At 40.0% G+C, this 26,593-nt stretch overlaps 1 protein-coding gene across 1 annotated transcript in view; it reads right to left on the reverse strand.

Annotated features, from left to right (window-relative positions):
* lama2 (laminin, alpha 2) overlaps positions 1–26,593 on the reverse strand; it is a 167,979-nt gene that overhangs the window by 88,215 nt on the left and 53,171 nt on the right. Inside the window, 7 exon segments of the mRNA XM_020603945.1 lie at positions 4,168–4,254; positions 7,996–8,123; positions 10,316–10,429; positions 10,917–11,028; positions 12,456–12,667; positions 16,505–16,609; positions 25,218–25,382. Coding sequence (XP_020459601.1) covers positions 4,168–4,254; positions 7,996–8,123; positions 10,316–10,429; positions 10,917–11,028; positions 12,456–12,667; positions 16,505–16,609; positions 25,218–25,382 — 923 coding nt within the window.

Genomic DNA, 26,593 nt, shown 5'->3' on the forward strand with positions numbered 1-26,593 from the left:
GAGGAGCTGGAGGAAGTGTCTGGAGAGAGGGAAGTCTGGGCATCTTTGCTTAGACTGCTGCCCCCGCGACCCGGTTCCGGATAAGCGGAGGAAAATGGATGGATGGATGGAAGTACATCCTTCAGGGAAGTCTGTTACAGATCGACGCCCATTTATCAGAAATCTGTTGAAATCTGATTGGATGCTTCACATAACAGACGGGAGGAAAGGACGTCTCATGTCAGTTAAAATGCATTTCCTTGGTCCCTCTCTCCTCGCAGTTTCTCCTTGCATCTTTTCATGCATCTTATGTGGGCTGCATTATGACACAAGGATGAGATGCAAGTGAGTAAACAGGGATGCAGTTAGGGGAATTGGGATTCACCTGTTGTCAGGTTAATTTATTAGTTTTAATTGCCGACCTTGGTCCATGTGAGAAAATTAGAAAATTAAAGTAATTTCCAAAATTGTATCAATGTACACATATAAATAAGAAAAACGTTGGTAGTCACCGCAAGCAGCCGTGACAGTCAGTGGATGCTATTAGCACTCTACTACTGGTAACAACAGTATAACTTGACCTTGCATGACTGCCATTTTTTAATATTGATACACATAATGGCAAAATAACAGTAAATTGCAGCTTGAAACTCAAAAGTATTTTAGTTGAGTCATTCGTTAGGTTGCTGCATCAACAGGCTTTCAGCTAAATTATAAATGGCTGTTTATGGAGAGGAAATTGAAAAGCAGAATCACTTAGCAGCAAGCTGATAGTCTATTAGCATGGGAGGAATAGAGTAGCTTATTCTGTTAAAGCCCATAATACAGACAAATTGGCACATTACAATTAATTACTGCGAACAAACAACAAAAGCACTGTAGATAACGAAGTGTAATGGCAAATAGTGCATAGCAGGTATCAATTAGACTAATAGAACACAAAACCAGCCAACAGTTGATTACCTCTTTAATACTGCCATTAGTAATAAGATATTATTTTACATTATATGTCAGTTGCTGTGTGTTCTAAATGAGTCTCTGTCCTTACTTCTCTCTTCTTACAGGGAAGAGCTGGTCTCTTTCTATGACTGGAGGCATGACATGACATCTGAACAACACGTGAGTATGAAAATGTATATACACATGCATTCTGTAAACTGAACTGCCAACAGACGTCAATTCACATGCACATAAAAACAAACAACACTGTCATTTAAATTTAGAAAAAGCAGCTCAAACTGATCTTAATGTTTTTGGTGCTTGATCTCACATTTGAACAGCGGTGGAAGAAGTACTCATACTTAAGGTAGCACTAGCATGAAACCCAGCGCCCCCTGTCCCTGCTCCACTCTGCTCTACTACAATCTGCTACGCTCCGCCACGCACCGCTCAGCTCTTCAGATATTTGTTCTTATGGAATTACAAAAATGAGAATGTAACTAAACTTACAGATCAAGCGAGAAAAAAAGGAATATCTCTGCTTGATTAGAGAGGTCAATCCTGCTCAAAACCATTTCGAAGCTAATATCTCTGCACTGCTGCCAGGGCTGTTCAGAGAGTCTGGGTCACAGGAGGCTTCGACTGCACCTCTCACATTAAGACAAAAATTCTGGAGCATATTTCTACAACAAAAATATTTGGAAAAGTTACGTACTGTAAATTTAAATAAAATTAGCAAAATTAAAAGTAGTCATATTTTGAATGCATGAGTTTAACTTGTAATTAAGTATTTTTACACTGTTGTATTGCTGTGGTATTATTAGCAATACAAGCATATTATTAACTTAAGCAAAAGTACAAAAGTAATCGGATAAAAATACCAAGATTAAAAGGAGGAGGAGCTAACTTTAACTGCCGGGTACCTTGATGAATTTCCCACCAGGGATCAAAACTGTCTTAAGATTATACTGTATTTTTGTTTTATTATTCTGATTCTGAAAAGTAAAGCTATGTGGCAATGGGAGGGTGAGCAGTTCGATCCCCGGCGTCTCTAGTCCACATGTCGAGGTGTCCTTGAGCAAGACACTGAACTCCAAGTTACTCCGGGTCATATCACCAGTGTGTGAATGTGTATGTGAATGGGAAATAATGTAAAGTACTTTGAGTGTGTTAATGCATAGAAAAGTGCTATATACTGTATGTATACAATCATTTACCATGCACTAAAGTATGATACCATAAAATGAAAATAGTCAAGTACAAATACTTCAAAATTGTACTTGAGTAAATGACTTAGTTCCACCACTGCATTTAAATACATAAAAACACATTTATTTATGTAGATAGGTGCTCATTAATACATGAACATGGAAGTACATTAGAAAGAGATGGAGCAGTCAAATTGTTCTGGGCCTTCTGTCGATACTAGACAACATTTGTCCATGGCTGTGTGGTAATGCAGTGCAGATGCCTCTCATTGACAGAGTTAAAAATGAACTGACAATGAGTCAGTTTGCTTTCCACTGGCAAATGAGGTTTATAAAAAGACTAAAAGGCAGACGGAGAGATTCTGCTGTGGCCAGCGTGGCGAGGCATGCAGACTATGCAGGCTAGCAGAGGTGCCATCGCCACAAGCAGCTCTCTGGATAACTGACACTCAACAGCATAACGTTCCATCCTCAAAACTGAACCTATGAAAGCATTTTCATCTCCTAGTCTCAACAGGAAAACAGACGCCTTGCTCAAGGAGTGATGTACAACCTGATGAGATTTACAGATGAATACATACAGTACTGTACTGATGAATGTACTCTAGTGTCTAGTGCATACTATAGTATGCAGCAAAGCCTCCAAGGATAAACCAGGAGAAAATTTTAAGCATTTAAAAAAAAAAAACAAGGCAGTAAGAACCTCTCATATAATTGTTTTAAACTGTAGCTGATGACCTGGGTAAGCAGGTCCCCACCGGAGCCAGTTTGATATTATTAAGCCAGTACCTTCCATATTCAGTATGAAGACTATAAATATATTTGATTGATATGTAGATGTCACTTTCCAATGGGTCATCAATAGTAAACCTTTAGCACAATTTACTTTTGGGTTGTCAGGCATCAAGAAATTCCTTTGTAATCTCTTTATAAATGACTTACTAATATTTGTAACTTCAAAATGTAATGGCTTATTAGAGGAAGAGAAAACTATTAATCGCTCACTAACACTTAAAACCAAATTATCACCAAATGTTAACACCCTATAACTAATTTACTGTATAAAGCGTTAGTAAATTTTTGACTTGACTATTTAGCTATTGTATTTCTAACGGTAGCTTTTCTGACTGCAGACACAAAGTGAAAAAAATACTCCTCGTACATGAACCGTACAAGGTCAGTTACTCATCTATACAGTTAATCAAATAGAAAATATTACATACAAGCACTTTGACCTCACGGCACACCTCCTCTCACATACAGCCTTTAACATTTAGTCAACCCACTCTGCCATCCAACAAAACAACACAAAGACTGAAGTATAAACTTTTCTGTAAAGTAATTACAGTTATTTCTTAAGGAAAGACTTAAAAGATACTAACTCATAATTTTGAAACTGGGCAGCTTCAGTTCAAGACAAAGAGTTCAAATGTACTGGATTTCAGAGCGTCTGGGTGCTGAAAAGACTATATTTACTCCATCGTCTGCGTCACCACATGACAGTTTAGCCTGAAGGTTTAACAAGGCTAGCATCCAGAGACAGGCTTCTCATTAGTACTAGGTTGGCAAAGAAGCTCACAGCTAATGGAACAAGAATGTCACTCAACTAATAAATGTGCTGTGGACAGAGAGCTAGATGGACGACGAGACAAAAACAGTTAATGAGCAGCAGTGTCTGTTTTTATTTGAGCACGGCCAACTATAGGCGCTATTTATTTTCCAATAGGAATATAAACAATGGTTTTATATTTTAGAATTATCACTCGTATCCACAGTTTGAATGATGTAGTTAGTGTGCAGATGCTGAAATTAGGTCATGAAACATGTTCTACTTAATGGGCCAAATTCTGACAAACTGTCAAAACAGATTTGACAAATTTTATGGATGTATATTTCTAGGTTTTGAACTGTGTGATTCCCAGCTCAGTATTCAGTAATAACTTCCAAATTGCTTTTAAGGAAATACAGTTTTGGCACATAGTTGTGTTTTAATAGACGTGCCTTTCACTCAAACTTTCAGATTGTATTTTGTGTGTGTTACCTGTTGCATCGTGGTCCTGTGTATCCAGGGTGACACTGGTCACACAGCAACTCCCCTTCTTCACCTAGGTGGCAGGTGGGGCTGAAGCTTTTGTGCGTGCCGTGATGATGTTGTGATTGTTGTTGAAGTTGATGAATTTGGTAGAGTTGTCCCAGTGTGGAGAGCGGGAGAAGGAAGACAAGGAAGATGAGAGGACAGAGACGAGTTAAGGCCATTTTTTCCTCTTCCCGTACACAAACATACACCTGTATCTCTACTTTCACTTTTCAATACACATGTTCACACTGTGAAAGACGCACACATGCACGAACAATTTTCTCTCCCTCTCACACACCCACGAGGCTGTACTTTCACACACTCCTGATTTTGAAAACACACTCTTCCTCCCCATGAACTGTTCTAAATGAAGTGAGAGAGACAGAGTAAAGCGATAGTCTCCGACCTTCATTCTGTCACCCTCCCACTTCCATAAACTATAGATAGTTCTGCTGGCTCGGGTTTCAGGCCCCAGACGGACGCACTCTGTGGCCGACTCGCTCCATAACTGTGCCTGGCCAGAACATGTAAACACAAAAAAATAACCCTGTAAAATAACAATAAACTGTATAAAAGAGGTTGTAGAAAACCATCTGTGCTTAACATGGACACTGGTTAAGTCAGGGTGCAGTAGCAGCTCCCTCTCAAAACTGCTGAGGGAGGGAAACCTGTGTAACATCCCATAAAACTTCCTCCCTATAGAAACTCATGCGCACAACTTCATTTGATGACAGACTAGCACACACAAAACCTTATGTCCATACACAGATCACACAACATATTAATTCTTGGCTCAGGAGGTAGAGCGGCCACCCCCTAACTGGAAGGCCACTGGTTTGATTCCCATTCTCCCCAGTCCACACATCATAGTGTGCTTGGACAAGAACCCCAAGTTGCTCCTGACTGGCCAGAGCAGCGCCGTGCAGGGACAGCGCCGCCATCGGTGTGTGTGTGTGTGTGTGTGTGTGTGTGTGTGAGCTGGCACCGCATTCCTTGTGCGTGTAACATACTTGGCCAATAACAGTGATTATCATTATCATTCTTTTAGTACCATTTGTACACTTGGTTGGCAGTTTATTAGGTACACAAAGTAACGCAAATACAGTCAGCGCTGTAATAAATCAGTCTGTTTTACAGAGGTGCTGATTCAACTATATTGTCATTTTGGAACATGCACTGTAGAGTTTGACTGATATGAATGGGATGGACAAAATAAAAACACTCGTCAGTGTAATGCAACACCTAATAAACTAAATGGCGACAGAGTGTACATGTATTTCCTGCTACTGTTGGAGTGTTATCTGGATCAAGATAATGGATTATGCTAATTCATTTCACAATGATAAGCTACTTCTGTATACATACTTACCATACAGATTATACTTTTCCAAACACGGTGGCCCTATGGGGCCATTACTACTCTGTGCAATGATTAATTTATTTAAGTGCAATATTATTCTGCGTCTTTACCTGCCATATAATGTAGAAAGTATTCTCTCTTTCTTTTGAACACTTTTGTACTAGACTCAGCTTTTTGCCCGACACTGGGTCAGTAGTAAGACTGCAGTACAGTAGTCTGACCCGGGATATTATTCTTTACAATTTAGTTACTTGTGTGTATACTTTTGTTTGTTATAAAATCTCAACTGAGGAAACTGCACAAGATCTTCTCTGTACTTTTACATCTGTACCTGTGCAAATGGCAATAAAGAATTTTGACCTTGACCTAAAACAACCAGACAGGAATGGCTTGATCTGGTCGTTTTTGGTTAAAATGACACTGAGGTATACAGTACCAACTGATCAAAAAAGTTGTTAGGCAGTTTAAAAACTGAAGTTGGCAGCATGCTGGGATCAGGTTAGGCTTGGAAACACTAACCTCCAAAATATCAAATGGGTGTGAGGCTTCAGTCAAGTGCAAGAGAAAAGCCTGTCAAGACAGCACAACCCTCCATGTGACTAATAGCAGAACTTGTTTACTGTAAATCTTGTAATCTGTATCTGATCCAGACCTACACCAAAATGCAAGGAACAACAGACAACAATGCCAATTTTGGGAGATTAACTAAATCCGGGGAATATTAGAGTTTTAACAGGAATTAACTGTGCAGTTTTCGAGTGACTCAGACTCATGACAGACACTAGTATTATTTGTTACGTTGCTACACTGTGAAACAACATTCATTTTTGAAATTAGAGCTGACTTGTGGACATGTTGTCTAAGTGACTGCAAACTGGATGATGGATTCAAGGATTATGGAAACGCCTTGTCGATAATTATTTCAATTTTGTACAATAGCATCTACACTTTTTGGATCCAGGGCCTGGACAAAAAGATGTGTGTGGGTCTCACTCATGATTGGTTCATTATATAAAACTGGCCAAGACTACAAAAATTCAGCCTGCAGGGACAGTAAATGGCTCAAAGTGTATATAAAGAAATGAAAAAAAGTTTTCAAGGTCATCCAAGTAAACTGTGTAGAGGATTTGGCAAAGAAAGCGAACTGAAGGTAGAGATAAATCTTTGCGGGTGGAAATGATCCTTATGAATAGAATGGAAACTTCAACCAAATTTCTGAGAAATCTGTTGAGTAGATTTTCATGCGACAAACAAAAACACTAAAAACACTCCTTGCAGAAGCAAATTAAGCATTGATCTAAGTAAAGAGGACCAAACTGCCTTCTATCGATTCACGGTAAATCGCCTCTCTACTTCCTGTGCTGAAAATAACACGGACAAAACTTTACAGATGTTCAAAAGAGCTCGGGCATTATCGACAGCCTGCTTGTCCTGCTGGCTGGCGATTTGAATGATTGACTTCAGTGAACATAGGGGACTAGATGGCTATTTTGAGGGGCTGAAAGGCACAGCACCTTCAAGCTATTATTACTGCAGGGGTTAGAGAGAAGCAGCGAGGCGAGACAGAGTTGTGTCTTTCTTTAGCTCTGCGAGATTTGGACATGACGTGTCATGGCAGTATGAAGATTCTCAGCTGCTGCTGGCTGTGCCCATGGTGGTGACATCTGTGCACCTAACATGCAGCATCTCTCTCTGGTCATTTGGAGAAACTGCACATCTCTAATAGCAGAGGTAAATATCCACTTTATCCAAATCATTACAATAAATGACCCTGATTTTTTTTCTTTGATCATTTGCTCAGACTCGCAATAAAACATCTTCAACTGCTAATAATTTGATAAATGATTGTTTTATGTGTAAAGTTGGACAGTATTAATGCTAGATCCCTTGGAAAGAGGCCCCTGTTTTTATTTTACTTTTTAAAAAGTATTTTTAGAAGATTTCTGCTGTAACCTGAGCAACCATTGTTTGAGACTGAAGCAGGCACAGTATGAGTGATGTTCCACATGAAAGGAATGGTGGGTAGAAGGTTTTAAATACCTTAATGACTTGTGGGAGGCCTGCGTTTGCTACTGTGTGAAGTTTTACCGTCACAGTTGTGTTGATTTTCCTAAATGCGAAGACACTTGCTCCCACAGCAATGATGTTCTACCACTTATCTTGATTTTTCTACATGTAGTGATGATATTTCACTTCATGCCATTACAATTATGCTCCTACCAACAGCGATGAAGCCTCCATTTCTGGTAATATCGTTTAAAGACAAGAAAATGTACGTTAAGTGTCAGGAGAGGAAAGGAACATTATGAAGAGGCGGGTCAAAAAGAGAAAATTGGGGCCATAGAACCACGGGGGTCAGCAGTGATAGACTGAGTCATTTGATTAAATTGTGTCATCATAGCTGCATTAGTCCCGGTGTCTTCAGAACCTACTTGTTGCTGGGAAGGGTGAGCGGGCAGGCACAGGGCTGACAGTCTGCAGGTGACCCACGGGTGGGGTTGCCATAGTAACCAGGCAGGCAGGTGTCACAGAAGGGGCCTGTGGTGTGGTGGAAGCAGTCCTGGAGGAGACATCAAGCTCATTTATGTGAGGAGAACAAACAAACTATTAGACACACAAACGTTCTGATTAGTTAACATCAGTCTCATATGATTATATTAAACAGTTTAACCCAGTGTGTTCACAATATTCTTGGCCAAATTAGAACCTTTTTTCACTTGTAAATGTTTTAATTATATCAAATTTAACCCCGAAGAGCATATTTAGACTACATGCCATTTTCTACACTGATCAGCCATAACATTATGACCACCTGCTTGCTCTGCAGCTCACTGTGCATCTTCTGTGTATCTGTTTGCTTCCACAGCTCTACTGTCAGGAAGAGCACAAATGTGTCGACCATTCAGTGAAAACTGTGGTTGTGAAGACAAGTCAAAGATCTTTTTTTGACAAATTCAACAGCCTACTTTACCTGCCATTGGTCATAATGATATGGCTGATTGGCATATACACAAAGTAATCAGTGTTCATGTGCTGAAGACAGCAATCTGACTTTGCATTATCTCAGCAGTGTAATGTGCTAAATGCTGAACACAGACTAGTAAGAATACAACCCAAATGATCAACCTAAAACGATGATGAAACTGAATAATATGTCGCAGTTAAGTTCATTTGTAGTTAATAGCCGGATAGGATGCAAGTTAGGACTGAGAAGAAAGCCAGAGAGCTACCAATAGAGCTCTATTCATTTATAATTAGTGTCACCGTTTGCTCTTAGAGGTTCAAGGTCAGTTAGGTAAAAACCGATTGGCTCATGGTCTCAGCGCTGCAGTAGGAGGAGCAGACATTTGTTGACATGGCTATAAAAACCAAAATTATTGTTATTAAATAAAGCGGCCAAGTCAAAGTATCATCAAGCAGACTGCAACCGGAGGAATTATCTCAAAGAGGTCTAGGTTAAGAGCTTGGGGAATTTTGATTAAAATAATATACAATTATGTTCCTCAAACTGGAAAGGTTGGCCGTTCTCTTTTATTTTTTGGCCCTACTTGCCCTATTTGTTGCTATGGTGTGAATGTACATGAAATAATTTCAGTTTCAGGATAGAAGAATCCCCACTGCTAATAACGCATAGGGCCATGGCATCATTCACCTATAGACAAAAAACACAGTCATCGGGGAAGGAGTGTGTGTGCGCATCTGTCTGCTCATCAGTGTTTAAATCTATATACAAAAGGTGTGTGTATGCGTGCATGTCTATGACTGACTATGTCAAGATGTGTTTCTACATGTGTGTATGTGTGTGAGAGAGATTGAAGCTGCCTGTCTGTGTGTGTGTTCTTCCTCTGACATATTCCAGCATCCTCCTCATCTATAATGAAACGTAACATGGTAATACAAGACCCACAGCTACTGTAAGTGTGTCTGTCTCTGTGTGTACGTGCGTCTGTCTGAAGCTAATCGGCAGATTAAGCCTGGGGCACCATGTAGACTGGGTAGTGACAACGTGTGTCTGCCAATGCACATGGACAGGTTGGTTGGTGTGTTGGTGTTGGTGTGTGTGTATACACATATTAAAAGGGTTAAAATGCCTCAACCTGCTGTTCCTTAATGTCCACTAGATGGCAGCTCCAAGAAGACTGAAGATGATAAACAAGAAAACTCCCAGCTTCTCTGTTGAATATACAGTAAGTACTGTATACTGTCCATAAGAATTCATTCATATAATTTGTCTTACTGATTCTAAAAGGTGTCCCTTTAGTTTAAAGCTCTTACAACAATTCCTGCTTTCTTGCCACACCTCAGCTCTCAACTTGTCCAACACATTGCGTGTCAAGATTGTAGCTAAACATTGAAAACGTGTTAGCAAAACACAAACACTGCATTCATCTTCTTCTGCAATTTATGGTGTGAACTGAACATTGACCTGTGCATGTGAGCAATCCAGGGCTCCCAACCGACTCATTTAACCTTTCAGTTATACATCTAAAAACTATCAATGCTGTCGGTTCATTTATTCATGTCAGACAAGTCATTTACCATTATTTCCATTATACAAAAGTGATTAAAATGATTATATCTGACCAGGTTTTTCCCAAGGGGAAAGAAAACACTGGTCCACTTTTAGTTTTCCAATTTGATTGGTCTACTAGTTTAAAGTTAAATCAGAGTAAATCATATTAGAGCTATTTCGGTTCCTGAATGAAACCTGACCAATTGACAGGTGACTAAACACCCTTTTGACCGTCTTACCAGGCAGTGGCCTGTGACCTCGTGGCACTGTATAGCATGTCCATGGCAATGACAAGGTTCACACACACCGTTATACAGATGGCCGTTTACCCTCCGGTAACCAGGAACACATGCCTGAAACACACATACCAAATACTTTAGTGTAGCTCAGTGTCTAAAAATCACCTGCACAGTAAATCCTGCAAAACAAGATTTTACTTTGAAAGACAATTTACTTTCCAGGGATCAGTCGGTTCCCATTCCTTCTTTCTACTATTGGGTAAAAATGAACTTTTAAAATTAAAATATGACAGCAATACTGTAAGTAATGATATACATGGCAACACTGTATAATGGATGGTTTTACAGAGTGTAATCTTCACTGTTTATTAACCTTTAAGAAACAATTTAACAATGAAAAGTTCCTTTTCAAACCTTGTTAATTAAACCTTGTTAAAATACTCGTGTTTACTTTGTTGCCTGACATTTTACATTCAGACTAATTTTATATTTCATTGTCTCATGGTTTTTTAGAGCTGTTTTGTATTGATTTTTGTAGAGAACTTTTAAAATGTCAGTAGGCGTTGTGTTTGTGTGCGTGCATGTGTTTGTGTGTGTTTACCTCACAGGACGTTCCAGCATATCCAGGAGGGCAAGAACATATTTCTACAGCCGATGCTGTCCTCTCTCCTCCGGCAGAAGGATTAGCGACTTGCATTGTGAATGAGTGGAGTCTACATGCACACATAAACACAGGCACATATACAGATATCAAGCAGAAAGTCTGTCTACTTTAACTGTTAAACGCATGCTTTCATTTGCATAAACAGGGCTGTTCGTCTGATTGGGCCTTTGGCACTTGTTATGACCCAAGTCCATTCTCTCAGGCAGAATTTACTCCAGGACGGCAATAAGCTTCACCCATAAAACCACCATCTTTATGTTTCGGTTACAGAAGGTTAAAGTGGGCTAAGAGAAAGAGCTGTCTGAAAGCCTTAACTCTCAGCAACTCGTTCTGTTTCATAAAGCCAGCATCAATATTTCTTGTTTAAAGCTGCTGAGAGTTTACATTTTTGGTACTACTCAAAACTTACTGTTAAGATTTGCAGCACGGTGTAATGGCTTTGAAAAAAAGATACTGCCATACTGGTGATGTTTGAAGCCCAAATCCAATCGGCAGATGTAAAAAGCTATTGTATAAAGTACACCACGGTCCCATCTTCTGCGTCACCACCACAGCTTCCAAGTTGTGATTAGATTTAGCATGCTTACGTCATCTACAAAATCCTTTCCCAGTCTAGCTAGTGATCATGGCTGCATCAGAATAGTTTGCAAGTGTCTGTGTTTAAAAATAATGAGGCTGTAAAGGCGAGTGATGACATTTATATCCCACACAGCCTCTGTAGTCTCATTTAGACACTTGTTAGCAACCACCTTTTTTAAGACACGCAAAAGCCTTAAAAATCATTTACTGACATATTTTATGACATAGAAGAAAACATTACAATGTCGTGGCCTTGTGTTAACCACACAGCTTATTTCAGGCATCTAACAAAAAACCGATTCAAAAAACCCACTGACCTCAGGGTAAAGGAACAGGAAGTGCAAAAATGCTAACTCAGCTCTGGGTTTTAGGACTCACTACTACGGCACTCTATACTAAACAGCATACCATCAACCCAAAGACTGTATATAAAAATGATCAACTTCCTGCCACTCTACAAAAGTGAAACCAAACTACTGCTAATATGGTGCTAGCCATCTCAATTCTGTGACACATTTTGAAACAGTGCCTCCCTGAGGTGGAGCCACGGTATTAGGCTGCCAGTCAAAGCTGTCAAATCATCCAAAATACACCCCTTTTGTACATCATCACATTATTTTAAAAACAAACTTAGAAAACGACCACTTGGACACAAATCAGTGCGATAATGTAATAATATCATAGATGTAATGAGGTTTATGACCTATACCACAACTAGCCACCAGGGGGCAACTTGTGGTGGCTTCACTTCTGGGAGTTGTCACTTATCCAGCTCTATATATACACAGTCTATGCATTGAACACATATTAACACTATATCCATGACACTTGACTCTGTGTGTCATCCAATAATGCCAAACAGAATACGGGACCAAGTGTGGGGGTGTTTGTTCTCACCTGTACACAGCGCTATGTTCTGTGCTGTATGATGCCCGGACCATCACCTTGGTAACATTGGCTAACACAGACAAGAAATCCCTCCGGCTAATCTGCTGTTCTGTGTCTGAAACCAGGAAGTTCTCTGGAAGGAGAACAATGTGATTGGTGCTTGGGGAGAATGGGTACAATGGCTGGCCATACCTCCTGTCTATAATCTTAATGCCGCCACCCTGATGGAGAAGGAAGAGGAAAATAAAAAACATTAAGTTCTTTTTTCTCTTCTTTGTTGCAGATAACTTGTAATTCCATAAACCCAGAAAGATGATGCCCTATTACAAATCACCCTCTTTCATGAAATGACAGTTTTATCCAACTGATCAGGGTGGAAAAAAAGCGCGTCGGAGTGACTGATGTGTCATTAGTTAATGAGCTGCAGTTTCTATTGACATTTTGAATGGACTGAATGCAAAGTGAATTGAGCCCAGGCCTGGTATCTTACGATCTCTTGTTGAGAGCAGATCAATGGCATGTAGTGGCTAACACAGAGTGATGACTACTGATGGAGGGGAAAAGACAGAGAGAGAGAGAGAGAGAGCGCTTACCAAACCAATAAACCATTAAATAAAATCTAAATGAAAGAGAAAAGATGGAGCGAGGCATAGAAAGACAGAAAGTTGTGGCAAAGCTGAGGTGTGCAGAAATAAAGCTGAAACAAAGAGACAGAAAAGCCATAGAATCAAATAATAGAAAACAGTTTTCAGCTCATTCATCAGATTTAGTCTCCGACTCGTATATATCACAAAATAATAAAAATAATCAGTCATTAAGATTAAGAATTGCCCTTCAGTGCATTTCCCAAAACCAATAATGTGTTAGTCCATCTGTAAATAATTTTCAATGTCCATAACCAGGCAGGTACCAAAAATGGGCCACAAATATACGGTTATATTTTTAAAGGTGGAGGTAAGTTCACAGGGCACAGCAGGGCAGTGTGCGTTGTTAGCCAAAATGACTCAAACAGGAATAAACAGTGCATTAGTGGGACTATTTTCAGCTGCGGGTTAAGACATATTCCTTGTGCTGCTGAGTATTTACAGCAGCTGAATGGTGTATATGGAAGAAAAAAAAAAAAAACATGCCCTATAAAGGAACATTTCACCAGAAAAACAGTGTTACTCAAAGTGTTATTGTTTTACTGTAGTGAGAAATAAAACTGCAATGTCAAAGTGCACATAATTCCAGTACAGAACATTAGCTACTGTTGTCATGAAATGTCTGGTATTTACATTTCTTACTGTGCTGATGGAGCCTGATAAAGTGGGCATACATAGAAAGACAAAACCATACAGACAAATGAATACAGAGATATTATTGTCTATTCAGATTCCAAATAGTTACAACCAAGACACAAGCTTCTTACTGTGCTTCACAAAACCATACAACAAATAACTTGCTGCAGATATGCAGAGTGTAAACAGTGGGGGGAAGGCTCAGAAAGGCTGAAAGAGAGACAGTGAAGAGGGAGAAAGCCGGTTGACAGCGTGTGGGTGGTTCATTATTGTCATCATTTGGAGAGGCTTTTTGTTGACAACAAGACTGACACTTGTCCTCCACTCCTGCTCCTCCCATCTCCTCCCAGTCTGTCGATCTCTCTGACACATCTTTAAATAACACGAGCTCACTGGTCCGTGACTACCCATCTCTTTCTTTATATCCCGTTTCTTTCTTTCAGTCTTCCTTTGTTTCTTCCTTCTCTCTTTCCTCCCTATTTATTTCTTTCAAAACAAAAACTTTCAGGAAGCATTGCAGTATTAAGCAAAGAATCTTCTGGATCACAAATAACTCCACATTCTTGATTGTTCACTTGTGTTACCATATTTAAATTACTGCCCAGAAGTCTGGGGTAACAACTACAAAGGTTCACTGTATTCACAGATCACTCTCCAGAAAAGAGCAATAAGAATTAATCACAATGTTGGATATCTGGATCACACAAACATATTGTTTTTAAAGTCAGAATTATTAAAATTTATGGATCTTGTGGAATTCCAGACAGCACAAATAATATTTAATATTCAAAGAGGTTTCTGTGGTCGAGATAGGGGTTTTCATCTAAGGAGAAAGTTTTATTTATAAACAGGGTGAGGACAACCATGAAAAGCTTTTGTGTTTAAGTTTGTGGTGTTAAATTATGGAACAGTTTAGGGTTAAAGCAATGTTCCAACATGAATCAGTTTAAAAAGAAGCATAGAAACATGATATTTATGAGGTACGGGGGTGAAGAATAGTCACCAGGTGTTCAGTGATTTTTGTATTTGTTTTTCTCCTTCTGTAAAATAACAATATAGCTCTGTAAATAGTTTAAAAATAGGAAACTGAATAGTTATTAACCATGAACTGATAGAGAAGGGGTGGGATTCAATAAGTTTGTACTGCCTCCCACTCCTCTTCAAACATGTAAACTGATTTATTCACTTATTTTTTTCTCCTTTGTCTGCATGTTTGTGTGATTATTTTCCTTTTACATGTATGAAATAAATTAAAATTTCTCCTTTCCTCTCATTTACCTCATTCTTGTTTCTTTCAATGTCCGTATGTTCTTTTCTTTCTCACCTGCTTCCGTCCTACATTTCAGTTTTTCCATTTATCTACCTTCCTTTTAGCTTTCCCTCCTGCTTCATTTCCTTCTTTGTCTATTCTTTTTCCTTCCTTCCTTCCTTCCATCCTTCCCTTGTGCATTCCATGGATACCTCCCAAATCTCTTACAAGCACCGTTATTTCCCTCACTTGCATCTTTTCTTTGTGTCTTAGTCCCACGCTCACAAGATGTGTGGAAAACGTGAGGAGAGAGGTACCACGTTATTAACAACATCAGACATCCTTTCCTCAGACCGTTCCTCTGAAGCATCCAATCACCAATTGATTTCTGATAAAGGGGCGTGTCAGTTCACAAAAAACGTCTGCGAAGGATGGTCTCGTGTATCCTTGGTCACGACTCCTCCAGCAGCCTCCTCACTTCTCAGAACTTTCAGGTTGATTGAAGATGTAGGAACCACCTTATAAGAGACTTGAGATGAACCCCGTTTGTCTTTGTTTCCAACTATACTCCTCCTCTTTCTCACCATCATTTTTTCCTTTTTCATTTCTTCCTTCCTACCATCTTCATTCCCTAATTTGTTTCCTTCTGTTTGCTTTTCTTTCTTCTTTATTTTGATTCCTTCTTTCCTTCTTCTCTTTAGAGCTTTTTTTTCCCTAACTAACCCAAAGACAACAATAATAATACTAATACAGTCATAACATACTGTAATTGTTGTTCGCATTTGTGTTTATATTCAATCTGTTTCCAGTCAGTGTGTGATACGTCTACTTGTTATAGCATCTCATCACAGACAGTTTTCAAAAATCATTCAAATTGGTCCAATTAACATTTCCTCTTCTTTAACACATCACCGGTACAAAGGTGTGTGCGCAAAAATAATGAGATCATTTCTACAGTTCTGGCACACAGGAGAAGCAGAAACTCATACAAGCGTCAGCCTGCACCAACTTCTCATTTGGGTGTACTATACGCTCACAAAGCACGACGTTGTTTACTGATATAGGAGATATAAACAGTTAACTAATAGTGTTGCTGCTTTGCTTATTGCTGCCATACATCATACTGCAACCTGCTCATTATAAAGACATATAGAGAGAGGGGAGACTATCTGCATTATATATTGCTAAGTTCAGCATTTTTCTGCCAGCTGTAGCTCCTAGTGTGTGTGTTTTTAACAGCTTTTATTTGCAACTTCATTTAATGGTCTTCACTATAGTAAGACTCAGTGGCTTGTGGGAAAAGATAAATAATGCAGCAGACACAAAGATATAAAACATTCACACTTATGTTCATGTGGGTTTTCTCTGCTTGTGACCGTTTCCTCCCACACCAAAAACTGTGTACTTGTCGTGTGTTAGGAACAATCTTGTCAGTGCCACTGGTGCTGCCCAGAGAACTGAAGCGTCCCATTGTTAGGTTCTACAATGTGGCTGCTGATGTCTTTATCTCTGTGTGTTTGAAAGCTTACCTCTATGATTAGGTCAGGTTCTGAGGTGACTCTAATGGCCACTTGCTCTAGTTGGTCTGTAGTGTAAGACACAGTGAAGTCCACACTCCCTCCATAGGCTGTAATCTGAAGAGGCACAGAGAAGTAGAGATTAATAGAGAAACTGAAGTTTGCAAACTACACAGTAAAAGTCTTAGGATACTGAGCCCATACAACTTGTATAAAAAATATTTTCATGTGTACAGTTTATAAAAGATATACTGTATGAAAATAACTGATGGCAGCAGCATTCCTATACCAACACCACTATTACATCACTAGCAACACAACAAAGTCACTACAGCTACTGCTTCTACAGGAATACTGGTAGTTTTTTTCCCCCAACACATTATTATAAATTTGTTTTTAAGCGTAAAGAGAACGAATAAACTACAATCTTTGTTGTCTTGTCTTTTGGTGCAGTGTTTCTGTCGAGTCCACAGAATGAGCTTTAGCTGGAGAAACGCTGCGTCAGCATGATCCGGAAATTTATTATTCTGCTCCAACCTAAACAGTAATGGGTGGGAGCGCGAGATAATAATGCCACCATAAAAACAGAGAGAGGGGGACACTGAGGAAGCGGGGGAGAGAGACAAAGAAATAGAGCTCAAGACAGAAAGATAGAGCACGTTAGAGACAGAGTAAGAGGTGGGCTTAATGCCTCTATAAACCTCTTCCATTCTGCATCATTACTCTCAGTTCTTAAACTGGAAGGAAGAATCACCCATTTCACAGTTGACTGAAAATACACACACACTGTACACACCAACAGGCATGGGGGTGTACTTGGATTGACATTTTATTGACTAATACCACTTTATTCCAATCTAACTATCTACTGATTTGGATTCCAGAAGTGCACACATCACAGTTGTGCTGCGTGACCCTCTTCGCCATTAACTCATCTGCGCTCAAATATAAATGCAAAGTTAATACTAAAGTCTCTTATATATAAAAAAGAAAAAAAAAAGTTTGGTCCACTGCGACAATGCATGACTAAAAAAAAAAAAAACAAACACACACAGAAGGTGTTTTACAAAGAGTTACAGAGCAGCAGCATCTGTGAGAGATCCCACATCGCTCATAATCTGACAAATTGTGATGATGGACTCATATGGACCACATATGATTAGGTTGAACATAATGCACCCATCTTACTGAACAATGTTTTAGAAATATTAATCTGTATTACAGAAACTGTAAGTATTAATGCATGTATGTCGACTTCAAATTAAAACTTGCATAAACCAGGCTTAGCGGATTTTTAGCCACAGCTAGTTTTGCTGTCCCATGCAAAATCAAACATATTACCGATAAGATGCAAGCTCTAGCAAACAGTTGCCTTTTTACCATGTCCATTTCACACAGAGCAAGACTCGCTATGTTTCTGGGACCTGTCCAATACCTGTCCCATGCAAAATCAAACATATTACTGATAAGATACATGCTTTAGCAAACAGTTGTCTTTTTATCATGTCCATTTCACACAGAGCAAGATTGGAGCTATGTTTCTGGGACCTGTCCAATACTCACTCCTGCAGGACAAGAAACAGTGCTTTTGCTGTTAAATGCTCCACTGTATTCACCAGCCATTTGGTGTAGCTGGGTGTACAGCGGATTTGTTAAGCTGTTGGTTATAGCGTTAAAAAGACATGGAATATTAAATGAATTTTGATTTGGATGTAGTTTATAGTGGTAGATTTCCTTCAACATGTTTTAGCTTATGACTTGTTAAAATAAAGCAAGGCCTGCTTGTCTTAGGTTTGAGTCTGTGAGCAGTTTATCCAAAGACTGATTTCCCTCCCAGATGATCTATTTATATATCCGAAGAGGTAAATATAGCATGAAGAGTAAATTTCAAAACAGAAAAATAAAATGTTTTGTTCTCATGACCGCTCACATCTGCCGTGTCCCCTTAAAGGGGTCCCTGGCCTCATATTGGAGGTGATGCAGGACAAAACCCAGAAAGAACCATTTCACAGAAGTTCATGTTATGCAAAGATATATGCATGTTTTATACATTTACATTTGTAGTCAGATCAAGATAAAGTTTCTGTGTATTCTCTTTGCAGTGTACGTCTTTGTGTACTTCTCCATCCACTTAGCATACCTGGATTTTACAATTTACCTCCTTTGAAATTAGACATTTCTCAAAAACCATTTCTTTGACACCATCCACTCAAGCTGGACAATAAGCTTTTGTCATGGCAACGTGACGACCTATTCCTATATCCTGCAGAGAGGAAATAAAAGAAATGAAACACAGGAAAGAGAAAAGACCAACAAAATAGCACAGCGGGAGAAGGAAATCATGGAGAGGGAGGAGGGAGTTATCGGGAGTGGAAATGAAGGAACAATAAACATTCAAGTACACAGAAACACACCCAGATCCTCACGAGAGCTCAACAGCCTACATGTAACTTTCTCAGTGGCCAGAATAAGAAGAGCAATATGTAATCCTTGTTGTTAAAACCCTAATTAAGAAGGTGACAATATTCATTACAGTGAACCTTTTGTCACAAACCTTTGTTTGACACGACTGTATCAGTTTGTACAAATCCTTCAGCTTAGTATGTGGCGGCAGAATAATCTCATCACAAGGGGTACTGTATATTTACTGAGGAAAAAGTAAACAATAGGTTGCTGAGATGGGGAAACTGTGCAGTGCTGCATTTACATTTTTCATACTGCAATGCAAATGTGCAACTTCAAATTCCTTAAAACTATGACTGACAGAATACTGAGGAACGTTTTGGTGAAGTTCATACTGTTCATAAGTCATGGTGAAAGAAAGTGGACACGGAAGAGGAGAAACTAAGAAACTAAGAGAGAACTGAGCAGAGAAAAACAAAACATGGGACAGGATGCAACAAGACACAAAACAAATTTGAATAAAGAAAGGAGGAAAAGAGAGGAGTAAAGATTTTAATTGCTGCCTGTGCTAAAGAGTGGGTTTGGCACGGAGCAAGAAAAGGTGTGAAAATGAGTCACCGTCAGCCGCATCCTCTTCCAGCTCTCCCACCAGAACCCTGACGTAATATCCAAAGCTTTAAATAACCCCATCAAAGCATTTTAATGAGTGCTAGCCCATCCTGCTGATGTGGATTATAACACTGGTGTTACTCTAAAAAGTTCTGATTTTTGCTCTGTTTTCTGACACAGCCTGCTTTTACATGTAAATAAACAAAAGTGATAAAAGGCGTTACCGATACAAAGTGTTAGCAACGAAGCCAATCCGGGCATTTTTCACAGGATTGGCCAGAATAAAGCCAATTCTGATCCATATGTAGAACTACAGTCCTGTATATATACACTCACATAACGTCTGTGAATGCAGACCTTGGTTGACATCTCTGAACACAGAGGCACAGCAGTGACTCCAACACGTCACCCATAAAACAACCAACGCTGACAGAACAATCTCACCTCAAGGTCCATTTAGTAGCTGTTTTCAATCACATTACATGGACCTTCTTGTCCATGTGGAGTTCAAAGTTCATTCTTGCCAAATGATTTATAAATAACTCCTGAAACATGAAGATTTCCATGACAAAAGGGCCAACTCACTCAACGAATGAAGATCACAACAGTATCTTTGATTTGTTTCCCTCATCATTACTGTTTTATGTGCAGTGAGAACTTAAGCATAAATAGACACCTTGTCATTACTGTGATACTTCTATTTGCAACAAAAAAAAAAAACTTAAATTGAAATGAGCACTTAGTATGCAACCTTTTTTTGTACATACAACAGGGGAGCTTCTTCACTATGTTTGCCAATCTGCATTCGTGTGCCTGTTTGTTGTCAATTTTTAGAGTACAAAAGCAGACAGTGGCAACCAACGCTCTCTTCAGGAGACTGGGCACAGAGAAAGAGAGGGTGTGTGGGGGGACAAAAGAAATCATCCTTCAGGAAATGAAAACCACATTGTCAAAAAGCTTTAAAAAAAACAAAACAAACACTCCCTGCAGATGACATACACAAGATCACAGAACAAATACCCAACAAAACAAAGACATACACACAGAAATGCAGCAATATAAACACACACACCTGGGTTGTCTGTCTGATGCCTGTGGTTGTTTACAATTGGTATCAGCAGTTTTCACAGTTTCCAGATACAGACAGACAGACGCACACACGGACTATTGTTGTTCCTAGCAGTAGGGTTAGATTGGCTCCAGATGGCCCAATAGTGAGTGGAATGCTGAACAACATATAACTGACCTGACCTTCAGTGCGGGTGAGTGATGTATGTTGGGAAAGAGAAAAGAAAGTGCTTGTCAAAAAAAGTAGCAAAACCACAAGCCCAGTCTGTCAGTATCAGCTCTGGGGACTTGTCCAAGCGCTGTCTTGTTTGGTTCTTGTGCCTTTGTTGGTTGTGCTGCATCCAGACTGTCGGTGGAAGATGGGCATGATATCCTTGAGGCAAACCGTGCATCCTGACTTGCTGCTGGTGCAGAGGGGTGTTTGCTACCCACAGACTCCTGGATCACTCATCGAGTTAGAAGCAATAATATTCACTCACCAGCCACTTTATTAGGTACACCTGTACAATTGTATGCATTTCAATGCAACGCTTCCGCCTTAACATTTATGTTTATGAAGCTGAAAATGATTCAGCGTTTGGTGAAATTGCCATAAATGCTTAAATTCAATTACGTGTTTATTAGTGAGGTCATAATTAAAGGGGGTGTTGTACTGGACTATATTATATTAAGGGTGATCCTAATATTCTGACCCTCATGTATGTAACTGGGGACGAGAAAAATATAGACACCTCTGCTTGATCAACAGGTTTTGTTGCATTCTCATTTCTTGTAATTTCATAATGACAAATACCTGGGCACAGAGCGACGGAGTGTAACAGATCGTAGTAGAGCAGAGTGGAACAGGGAGAGGGAGCGATGAACGGAGCAGAGTGATCCGAGTTTCATGCTAGTGCTGCCTTAAGTTACTTACTGCAGCTTTAAGTTAAACAATCTGGGTTCAAGGCTACAACCCATAGTTCTTTGTAGGTATGGTTCAAATAATAAATGTTTCATTCCATAAAATTGTATTCCAATCAGACTTTTCTGCATGATACCAAGTTCTGCGGTAGAAACATGATTTACAGTAATCTTACACATATCTACACAGCTTGAAAAGCGGGAGGAGGAAACAAACTGAATTTTGAAGACGTTGTGTGCTGGACTATGACATGAAAATGATCACTGCTGGTGGCAGAGGAAAACTCAGACATACTGTAACTCAGTATACACATCTCACCTAGAGACTATGAGCAGCTAACTCATTTACTTCCAGCCTCTCAGAACCAATCAATTATTGTTCCACACTCTCACGGCTCACAGACTCTTGAAAGTCAACTCCAAAAGCATGTCGTGTATCAGAATTGTATTATGTTGCATTGCTACAAGTGATAACCCACTGTACTGATGTTTTTCTTTTCTCTGAGCCATGGGATTGCCGTGTAGCTCTCTGTACACACTTTCTAGCAACACGCAACACCAAATTATTTGGTAGATGAAAACTGGAACAAATCCGCTGTGACTGAGGTAAAGGTGCTTTTTCAGCTATGTAAGTGAAAAAAGAAAGGGGAGGGAGAGAAGAAAGTGAGGAAATAGGAGGTGAAATCCATCTGAAGCAATCAGGACCAGGTTAGGTGTGGCCCTTTGCACAAACTACTGAACGTATGGTTTTCTTTTCCTCACATACTGTGTACATTAAGTCACGGCTCAGCATCTTGTTAAAAGGCTTGTGCTCCCCACAGAAGTATTTTACAAAACACTTTAAGACAGTTGTAATTCATCACCACAGAAAGTGCCAACTTCTTTAACCAGAGCATTTTTCTAAACTGCTTTTGCTATTTTTCCGCCCCAGGTTTGCACTTGTAGCAGGTTTTCTCTGTAAATGTTTATTATTTTATATTACTGCTTCTTTATAGGACAACATGGTGTACGAGGAAGGCAAAAAAATGAAGAATGGTTATAGAAAACTGGAGATGGCTGAGGTGAAGAGGGAGTTGGAATGAAATCCAACACAAGCTGAGGTGTGTGTTTAAGTTTCAGCATATTTTGAGCTTTTTTTCCTCAGGTGTCAGCAGAGGATGTTTCTCCTCTCCCCACTTTCATCCATCATCCCTTTATCTCCCCGCTTCAATCTCGCAGTGTTCCCTCGCTTTCTGTCCAGCTATGCCCATATGATGAGCATGTTTTGTTTTTTTCAAGCTCTCATTGTGTCTTAACTGTGAATCAGTTAGTAAATCCAAGTACAAGACGAACACAAGGTTAGGATTTGACAGTTTATGAAGGGTAAAATGATGCTGCTGAGATTCTTTGCCACTATTTAACACTTAATATTGAGCAGTATTAAAAAAAATTCTAAATAGTCAAGATCCTCAGACCTGTATCTTGTCAGACAATTCCAAAAGTTGTCTTATAGAGGCATCACCAAAACCTTTTTAAAAACAGGTTTTACACATTGTTGTTTATATTTGGCTCTTCACGCTGAGCCCCATTTATGTGCACTTGGGTATCAAATAAACCAAAACCTCTTCTCTCTTCTCTAACAGGGCACACTTCGATGACTATCCTTGAGAATGAGAAGTGCCTGAACCTACCCAGGCATTAAAATACCCACTGAGTATCAGCAGAAAACACTTCTGGACCAATGAGCATCCACGGATCGCACCATCAGGCCAATGAGCAACCTTGGAATTAATGATGGAGGAGGTCATGTGTGAGAATTAAGACACACACATACATTCATATTCATATCCACTGCTGGCCTGTCACTTCTGATATACACCAACATGACAGAGCACAGTGCGTGTATGAGCAGATCACACAGTCAAGTCACATGGCATCTATCTCTGTAACACAATCAAAGACTGAAGCAAAGAACCACTTTTTTCATACAGTGCTCCTAGCAATGACACACATGCACATGCGTGCACTCACGCACAGAGTGGCAATTTGTTTGTTTCCCATGTTTGGAGGCATTTGGTTCTACTCCGCGGTCCCCAATGCCTCCAAAACACATCATTATCTGACTTATATAGGCCTGGGAGTGTGTGTAAGTGTTTGTGTGTATAAGAATGTGTTTGAAAGAGAATATGTGCTTCTGTTTGTGTGTGCGTGTGTGTGTGTGTGTGTTTGTGTGCACTGACAGAAAAACTGTTGATTATCGAGTTCAACAGGCGAAACACTGTTTACCCTGAGAGACACAAAGCGAGCAAGAGAGATACAGGAAGAGAGAGGGAGAAGAGCTTGGGGGAAGTAGAAGAAGATGATTTAGGAACAGGGAGGTGAAAAATGGGCGTCCTGGAGAGGTCAAGTGAGAGATGGAGGAGCAGACCAAGGAAAAGAAGCAGGGATGGAGGGATGGTTAGAGGGAGGGAGGGATAAACATTCAGACAAAGAAGTGAGATGACAAGCCAGGTCTCCAGGATGCAAGTAATGAAATTCAGTGGTTCATCCCTTCAAGCCATGACACCCAGACAAACATCACAGTCAGTCTGTTGTTGTCAGAGGGCAACAACTTGATTTCAAAAACATGGACTGCAGCTATTTGCCAGCTGGACTGATACCGTCTAATCGTGGCCGGTGCAAATTCAAAGATTCGACATTAGCAGAAGCCGATCCAGAGGAGGAGAGCTGGAGGTGAGGTGAACATCCCAGCAGGACACATTCTCACTAGGGGATATCTTTTTAGATCATAAACGGAATCTGTTTATGTATTCAAACCTGACATAATGATGATGATATCTGCCTGTTAGCGCTATCATTAGACTGCAAATGGTAGAAAATGTTGCAATGCGAACAGAAGTAACCTAAGATGTAATGATCACACATTAGGTTACAGCTCACCTTTGTGTTTGTATCATGTAATTAGACTAGAACACCACAGAAGAAAACTGCACAACGGGGTTACTATTGTAACCTTGACCAGTCTGATATTTGATGCCGCACCTTCAGAACAGAGTTTCCTTTCTCACCATCTTTGCAGTCTCAACCCAGCTTTAGACTTATGCGTCATTGCACTTATGGGAACATAAAGTATAATGTGTGTCCGCCATTCAGAGACAGTTGCACAACTGCTGCATTTGCACTTGTGTAAATGTTAACGTTCTAACTAGGTGGCGCTCAAACAGCAAAGTACAGAAAAGAAGAAGTCAGGAAACGGAAACAGCAGAGATTTTGAGCCAGGCTCAGAGCTGTTATGGTATTATGCCACTTTTTTAAGTGCTGATATTTTTTCAGGTGAGAAAGTGACCACTTACAATAAGATTAAGGGGTCAGTCTAGCCAAGTGATGCCAATTTGATCTGACTTTTCTGGAGATGTTAGTACCCACTAGTAGACCAATAGCAGGCAGCAACATCTAGGTCATAGCCGGATCAACCAACTGGCATGCAGGACGCACAGGTCCTCCCAAAACTCAATGTGTAGGTGTACATGTGGGACCACCTGCAACCATCAGCAACCTATATTTAGCCATAAACCCCTTCACTGTATATAGTCAATGCTTACATGTAGTTGCGGACAAGTATAAATTAAGCTTTAGCTAGGTAAAATTAATATTATATAACAAAAGGCTGGGATATTAGGACATTTCTTATGTACTTTCATTATACCAGATATGGTATATGAACAGTATGCATTAATGCATATGACTGTGTGTGTCCTCATCTAACCTTGTTTCCCAGGTATAGTCCAGGTGCATTCCAGTAGTAGGCGGAGCCAAGGTCATTCACAACATCTGAGTGTCGGACACTCAGATATGGGGGTGTGTGTCTGTGAACAGACCACACTCTCCCTCCTGTATCTCCAACCAGGTGCCAGCCAGTTAGCGTGGTCTCCTACAAACATTCAGGAAGAAGAAGAAAAGTGAAAAGATTTACTTTATTGACTTGATAAAGCAGATTATTTCTTGCCAAGCAACGGACTTGTGCTCACTGTCAGCAGATCAGTAGCATCTGACAGCAAACATATTAAAGCAAGTCACAGTCAATGTAAATGGGCTTTATAATCTGACAGGCTTTACTCATACAGTGTTGGTTTGCTGCTCCCTTTTTTCTTGTCCGTGCACCACCTAAGCTCCTTGTATTCCACTGTATAACCAACTTCTTTCTATCTATTTGTTTGTGCACATTGTGTGTCCAGTACCTGAGTGATGACTGGGCCCTTTTGAGTTTACTGCACTGGTCAGTATTTTCTAAGTCAAGTAAATTTGATTGATTTTACAGCATAAAACACCCTCTAACCTTAGACTCTTGGTGCACATAAGGAAAAACCTCCCCCACCAACTCTTTAACAAACCTAACAATCAGCCTTCTACGAAAGAAGACCGAAGACTGTTGAGCAAATGATCCCAATGGTTTATCTTGAAATACAGTGAGGGCGACTGTGGTTCAGTGGGTAGAGCAGTTGCCTCCCAATCGGAGGGTCGGAAGTTTGAATCTCAGTGCCTGCAGTCCACGTGTTGAAGTGTCCTTGGGCAAGACACTGAACCCCCAAGTTGCCCTCGATGGTTAGAGCCATCGGTTGAGTTGGCGCCGCAGATGGCTGCCTTGGTTCTGTGTCGGAAACAAATTGCTTGTGTGCAACATACTTGGCCAAAGATGATTATCTTTATTATTATCCTTATCCAAAAGGGCCAATTTATGATGAATCTGTTTGGGAAACCTAAACTTATTTTAAGGTCCTGCCAAATTGAATGAGCGGTTGTATTAAGAAAATTCTCAAGTATCAAGAAAAAACCCAGGATTTTGTACATCTGCCACGTTAACCAGGAAGTCTTGCAAATACACCTAGAAAGTTTTTCTCAACTCATGAAGAACTGTGTGTGTGTGTGTGTCAGCCAAACACACATCTGTCGTTGCAATTAACCTGACCTTGGCTTCCCCTTTTGAACACACACAGATCTATGCGCGCACACACTATCAGTGTCTAAATCAGAGCTGTCATCCTGTCAGCGTCTCCTCTCCCCTCCTTCCCTACCCCACCTGTCAGTCAAACACTGTTTTCCTCTTTTCACCTCTCCCCTTTCTTGCCTCTCATCTCGTCTCCA

Source organism: Monopterus albus, unplaced genomic scaffold (assembly GCF_001952655.1).
Source record: "Monopterus albus unplaced genomic scaffold, M_albus_1.0 scaffold63.1, whole genome shotgun sequence".
Taxonomy (NCBI): domain Eukaryota; kingdom Metazoa; phylum Chordata; class Actinopteri; order Synbranchiformes; family Synbranchidae; genus Monopterus; species Monopterus albus.